At 73.0% G+C, this 6,024-nt stretch overlaps 2 protein-coding genes across 2 annotated transcripts; one reads left to right on the forward strand and one right to left on the reverse strand.

The window, feature by feature from the left end:
* Positions 1–318: 318 nt before the first annotated feature.
* On the reverse strand, positions 319–1,176 carry LHC37 (putative plastid light harvesting protein; the record flags this gene model as incomplete). Its single annotated transcript, XM_009034466.1, has 1 exon — positions 319–1,176. One exon carries the CDS (start codon positions 1,174–1,176, stop codon positions 319–321), a length of 858 nt encoding a protein of 285 aa, XP_009032714.1.
* A 567-nt stretch (positions 1,177–1,743) lies between these two features.
* On the forward strand, positions 1,744–2,855 carry AURANDRAFT_60586 (hypothetical protein; the record flags this gene model as incomplete). The annotated part of the gene is made up of 2 exons (XM_009034038.1): positions 1,744–2,700; positions 2,766–2,855. 2 exons carry the CDS (start codon positions 1,744–1,746, stop codon positions 2,853–2,855), a joined length of 1,047 nt encoding a protein of 348 aa, XP_009032286.1.
* Between the last annotated feature and the right edge of the window lie 3,169 nt (positions 2,856–6,024).

A 6,024-nucleotide genomic window follows, 5' to 3' on the forward strand; every position in this document is an offset into this window, starting at 1 on the left:
ACGCGTCCAGCGCCGCCCGCTGCTCGGCCGCTCCCGCAGGCGGTTTCCGAGGCCGTGTGCGCCGTCGCGCGCACGCCGTTTCCAGCGCTCAAAAGTGGCACGCGACCGCGCAGGGACTAGTAGACGCGGACGGAAGCGGCGCGGGGGTCACAGGCGGCCTCATACGGCCTGTGGCGCGGCGCGAAGGCCATATTGAGGCTAATCGTCCGAGAGGTTTGGGTGTGTACTCGGGGTACTCGTTGCGCCGTCGACGACGCTGTCCTCGACCGTCGTACGCCGCCGGTCGACCGCGGCCTGGCTCTCACAGGGCATCGGGGTTTACTGGGCGTAGAGGGGCGGGGCGGCGAACATGAGGTCCTCGACGACCTTCCAGAAGGGTTCGAAGAAGAGGGGCGTGAGCTCGACGACGGGCTTGCCCGAGACGACCTCCTCGATGACGTAGGAGAGGATGGCGACCATGGCGAGGCGGCCGTTCTTGAGCTCCGCCGTCTCCATGAGCATCTTCGCCTGGGCGTTGTCCCCGAAGGTCGTGTAGAGGCCCAGCGGGTCGAAGCCGAGGTCCCCCGGGACCCAGCTGCCCGTGAGCATCCACGTCGAGTCCTCGGCCTTCTGCCGCGCCTTGTTCGTCTCGCCGACGAACTCGATGGCGCCGGCGAGGGCGACGACGCCGACCCAGTAGACCGGCGAGATGAGGCCCAGGCCGCCGTTGAGCACCGACGGGTCGCGGCCGCCGTTCTGCTCGACGATCGACGGCAGGTGGAGCACGTTCGCGATGGGGCCGTCCCAGAGCTCGGCGATGGGCCAGCCCGCGGCGGCGAGCATGGCGAGGCGCGCGTGCTTCACCTCGGCCTCGCGGTAGTTGTAGAGGTCGACCTTGCTCGTCGCGAGGCCCGCGGGGTCGAAGCCGGCGTCCGCCGCGAGGTCGCACGCGAGGACCGCGGGCCGCGGGCTGAAGGGCAGCGCGAGGTCGTACCAGTTGCTGCGCACGACGTCGTTGCGGGGAACGGGCTTCGGCGGCTCCGGGATGACGACCGGCGCCTCGTCGGCGGCGACCGGCGCCTCGGCGGCGACCGGCGCCTCGTCGACGGGCGCGGCGCGCAGCGAGGTCGTCCGCCGCGCGGGCTGCAGCGCCCGCGTCGTGGCAAGGGCGGCGAGGGCGAGGACGATGCGGGCCATTGCGATGTTGTTCGGTGGCAGCGTGTGAGATGCGACGAGGCTGGCGGGCTGAGTAAGCTCGCAAAAACCTGCGCTGGTTTGATTGAGTGAAAGGTGACGTTATTGATGCAGTCCGCGCGCCAGCAGCCCGTGGCGGCGTCCGGGGCACATCGTCGTCTTCGGGGATGCTCCGTGCGATCGTCGGCGGCGAAGCGGAGAGGCTATGCGGCGGGTTCGGGCCGCGCGAAGACGCCGACCGTGACGCGACCGTCGCGTGGCGGGCCATCTCGGCCTAGCGCTATCAGTGACATCCCTCTGGAACCCTGGGCTGGGCCTTGGCACCGTTCTGGCGAAGATAAAGCGCCTGCCTAGGCGTATCGGCCGCGTTTCGTTGGGCTTCGGACGACGGCGCGGAGACGCGGACGCCTACGCGGTGCGCGAAGGAGGCAAAGTCAGGATTCCCGGCGTTTTCCTCTCTCCACAAGCCCTGCCACTGGCCGTGTGCGCGTCGCGCGCCGCGAGTAACTTGACGGCGACACTGACGGCGATCAGGAGGCGCAGTAAACCTTCACGAATAGCGGAGAAGTGATGGCGCGGTGTTCGCTTGCGCTCGTCGTCTTCTCTGTCCTTGTGCCGCCGCAGGCCGCCGTTCTCCTCGCGGCGGCTCCCGAAGACGTCGCGGGCCGCGCCGACGGCGAGCCGCGTGAACCGCCGCCGGACCAACGCCCGACGAAGGCGGTCACCCCGCGCGCAGACAGTCGCGCGTTGGATAGCGCCGAGGACGCACCGTCCTTCTTTCGCCGCGCCGTCCGCTTCTTCGGCGGCGGCGAGGCCGACCGGCGCCTCCAAATGCCGGCGGACTACTCCTACGGCATGAGAAGGCCATATTACGGGCCATCCTACGATCTTTATGGCGACATCTCATTCGGCTTCGGCTTCGGGTACGACGACGGCGACGATTGGCAGTACGGCGACGACTGGGTGACGCTCGTCGACGACGAGCCGTCGTCGCTGGACGCCGACGACGACGACTGGGTGACGGGCGTCGACGACCTCTTCGGCGGCTTCGGGGGCGCCGACGATTTCTTCGGCGACGGCGGCTTCGGCTTCCTCGACGACGCGAACTACGACGCCGACTGCGCGGAGTACGGCGACGAGTGCAGCTCCCTCGACTGCTGCGGCGGCGAGAGCTGCTTCCGGAAGAACGACGACTTCGCCTACTGCCTCGAAACCTGCCCGGCGCAGGCGGACTGGGCCTGCTACGTGCCGCCCTGCGCGGACAAGGGCGAGCGGTGCGACGACGAGACCGATTGCTGCGGCAGCCATTCGTGCTTCTGGAAGGTCGACGAGGACGTCGGCGAGTGCTTCAAGAGCTGCCCGGACACGGAGGACTTTGAGTGCTACGAGCCGCCTTGCGCCGAGGACGGCGACGCCTGCGGCTCGGACGACGACTGCTGCTCCGGGAAGCACGGCTGCTTCCAGAAGACGGCCTCCCGCGCCGAGTGCAAGCGCGGCTGCCCGAACGACCCGGCCTGGGCCTGCCACGTGCCCCCGCCCCCCGTCGAGATCCCCGCGACGCCGCGGCCCACGCCGACGCCGAAGACGCCGAGGCCGACGCCGCGGCCGACGAATCCGAGGCCGACGCCGCGGCCCTCGCCGCGGCCTACGAATCCGAGGCCCACGCCAAGGCCCACGCCTAGGCCCACGAGACGTCCAACGCCTGAGCCCACGGCCAGGCCCACGCCTCGGCCCACGCGACGTCCAACGCCAGAGCCCACGGCCAGGCCAACGCCGCGACCCTCGCCGCGGCCCGGTAACCCGACGCCGCGGCCGATCGCGGAGACGCCCCGGCCGACGCCTCGACCAACGAAACGGCCGACGCCTCGACCCACGAAACGGCCGTCACCTCAACCCACAAAACGGCCGTCGCCTCGTCCCACGCCCGAACCGACGCCGAGACCCACGGCGGCCGCCGACGAAATCGTCAACGATCCCCGTCCGACGTCCGAGTTCGTCGCCGCGCCGGACCCCACGCGGCGGCCCTCGCCTCGGCCTACGCGAAACCCGACGCCTCGGCCCACGCGACGCCCGACGCCTCGGCCCACGCGACGCCCGACACCGCGGCCCAGCCGCGCGACGCCGACGCCCGTCGCGCAGCCGGACGAGGCAGAAAGTGTCGACGAAGAAGAAGAGGAGGACATCGACGAAGAAGAGGAGGAGGACGGCGACGAGGAAGAGGAGGAAGCGGACCCCACGCGGCGGCCCACGCCGAGCCCGACGCGAGGCCCGACGCCTCGGCCCACCCGACGCCCGACGCCTCGGCCCACGCGACGCCCGACACCGCGGCCGTCGGCGGCCCGGGGCGACCCGACGCCGCGGCCCGTCGCGCAGACGCCCGAGCCCACGCGGGACCCGACGCGCCGGCCGACGGCGCGGCCGTCGCGGCGACCGACGCCGAGGCCCGTCGCCGCGGGCGAGCCGACGACGGCGCCGACGGAGCGCCGCTGCGCGCCGGGCCTCCGCGCGGCGCGCGGCGCCGAGTGCCCGCCGGACCTCGACCTCGTCGCCTGCGACGCGCCGGGCCTCGCGCCGGGCGACCTCTGCGAGGGCGACGGCGAGTGCGGCACGGACGCGGGCCTCGACAACTGCGACGACGCGCGCCACACCGGCGCCGACATCTACGTCGTCGGCGGCGCCGCGGACCCGGGGGACCCGACGCCGCGGCCCGCGGAGGCCGCGCGGCCGCCGACGCCGAGGCCCACGGGGGCGCCCACGCGACGCCAACCCACCGACGACGTCGCCGTCGTCGCGGCGGCGGTCGTGCTCGACGGCGTCGCCGCGGACGACTTCAACGGCGACGCCGCGGCGATCGCGGCCTTCAAAGCGGCCGTCGCCGCGACGCTCGACGGCGTCGCGTCCGCCGACGCCGTCACGGACGTCGTCGCGCGGAGTCTGCGCCGGCGGCTCCGCCGGCGGCTCGAGGACCGCGCGACGTCGGAGGTCAAATTCAACGTCGCCGCCGCCGACGGCGCCGACCTGCGGGCGCTCGAGGACGGGGCCTTCGAGCGCGAGCTCCGGACCTCCGGCGCGACGCTCCTCGAGGAGGCGACGGTCCGCGAGGTCGACGTCGGCGAACGCGAGGCCGCGGAACCGGAAGCGGACGAGCCGCCGCCGCCGCCGTCGTCGTCCGGCGGCGGCGGCGGCGGCGGCGGCGACCTCGCGCCGATCATCGGCGGCGCGGCGGCCGTCGCCGCCGCCGGCGCGCTGGCCATCGCCGCCTTCTTCATGCGGCGCCGGCGCAAGTTTCGGGCCGCCGCCGCCGAACCCGCGGCCGCCGCCGACGCGCCGGTCGCGCGCGGCGACGCCGTCGACGTCGAGGCCGCGCGCGAGGAGCGGGCCCTCGCGGCCTACGCGGAGGCGAGCAACTCCGACGCCGACAGCGACGGGGCCGCGGGCAGCTCCGAGGACTCGGACGCGCGGCGGACGCTCGAGCCTCGCAACGAGGGGGGCAGCTCCGAGGCCTCGGACGCGCGGCGGACGCTCGAGTCGCGCGACCGATCCGAGGGGTCGACGGCGGACGTCGGCCGGCGCCTGTCCTTCGAGGAGCGGCGGGCCCGGTCGTCGGTCGTCGGCGACGGCGACGGCTCGTCGGAGCCGGACCGCGACTCCGACTGGCGGGACCTGCGCTTCAAGCTCGAGAGCGGCGGCGAGCCGCTCGAGGCGAGCAAGACGGCGGCGACGCGCCTCGGGCGGCGCTTCGCCTGGGACGACGACGCGGACGGCGCCGGGCCCGGCGCGGTGACGTGGTCCGGCGCGGGCCGCTTCGTGCGCCGCTTCGACGGCGGAACTTTGGAGCTCGTCGACGCGCGCGAGGGCTTCGCGGTCGCGGCCGTCGGCGACGACGACCGCGCGGCGCTCCAGGCGTCCGGGTCCTGGCCCCTGGAGCGGCGCGTCGCCGCGCTGCGGGCCAAGCTCGAGACGCTGCGGAGCCCCTGGCAGAAGGGGCGCGTCATGCCCACGGTGCGGCGCGACCGCCTGCTCGCGGACTGCTACGCGAAGCTGCGCAAGCTGACGGACGCGCAGTGGCGCTGGCCCTTCTTCTTCACCATCGCGGGCGAGAAGGGTTTGGACGCGGGCGGCGTCGGCCGCGAGGTCTTCCGCCTCGCGACGTCGCAAATCTTCGCGACGGAGTTCGGCCTCTTCCGGACGGCGGACGGCGGCGCGGACCTGACGTACACGGTGCAGGACGACGCGACGGTGGGCCAGGCGGACCGCGGGCCCCAGTGGCTGACCTTCGCGGGGAAGCTCGTCGGCAAGGCCTTGCTCGACGGCGCGCACCTCGACGCGCATTTGAATCGGTGCCTGCTCAAGCACGTCTGCGGCGAGCCGCTGAGCCTGGCGGACCTGGAGTGGCTCGACGCGCCGCTCTGGAACTCGCTGCGCCAGCTCGGCGCCATGGACGTCTCGGACCTCGCGCTGACGTTCTCCGTCGACGGCGGCGCGCTCGGCAAGGTGCAGGGCAGGAAAAGGGTGATTCAACGTCGCTTCAATGTGAGTGTTTCGCGCGCGCGCGTTCTAGGAAAAGCATCCACGCTTCGAGAGCGCTCCGAGAGATGATCGCTCGTCCAAAAATCAGCCGAAACGAGTGGAAACCGGCCGAGAAAGGAGCCTTTGAAATTGAGAATTTCGCACCCTTTTCCTGCCCAGGCAAGGTCGCGACGCGCGAGCTCGTGCGCGGCGGCGCGGACGTGGCCGTCACGGAGGCGAACAAGGACGAGTTCGTCGCGCTGCGCCTGAAGGACGCGCTCGTGGAGACGTCGAAGAGGAGCGTCGCGGCGTTCCTCGCCGGCGTCTACGCCGTCGTGCCGC

The sequence above is a fragment of the Aureococcus anophagefferens genome (genome assembly GCF_000186865.1).
Source record: "Aureococcus anophagefferens unplaced genomic scaffold AURANscaffold_1, whole genome shotgun sequence".
Classification (NCBI taxonomy): Eukaryota; class Pelagophyceae; order Pelagomonadales; family Pelagomonadaceae; genus Aureococcus; species Aureococcus anophagefferens.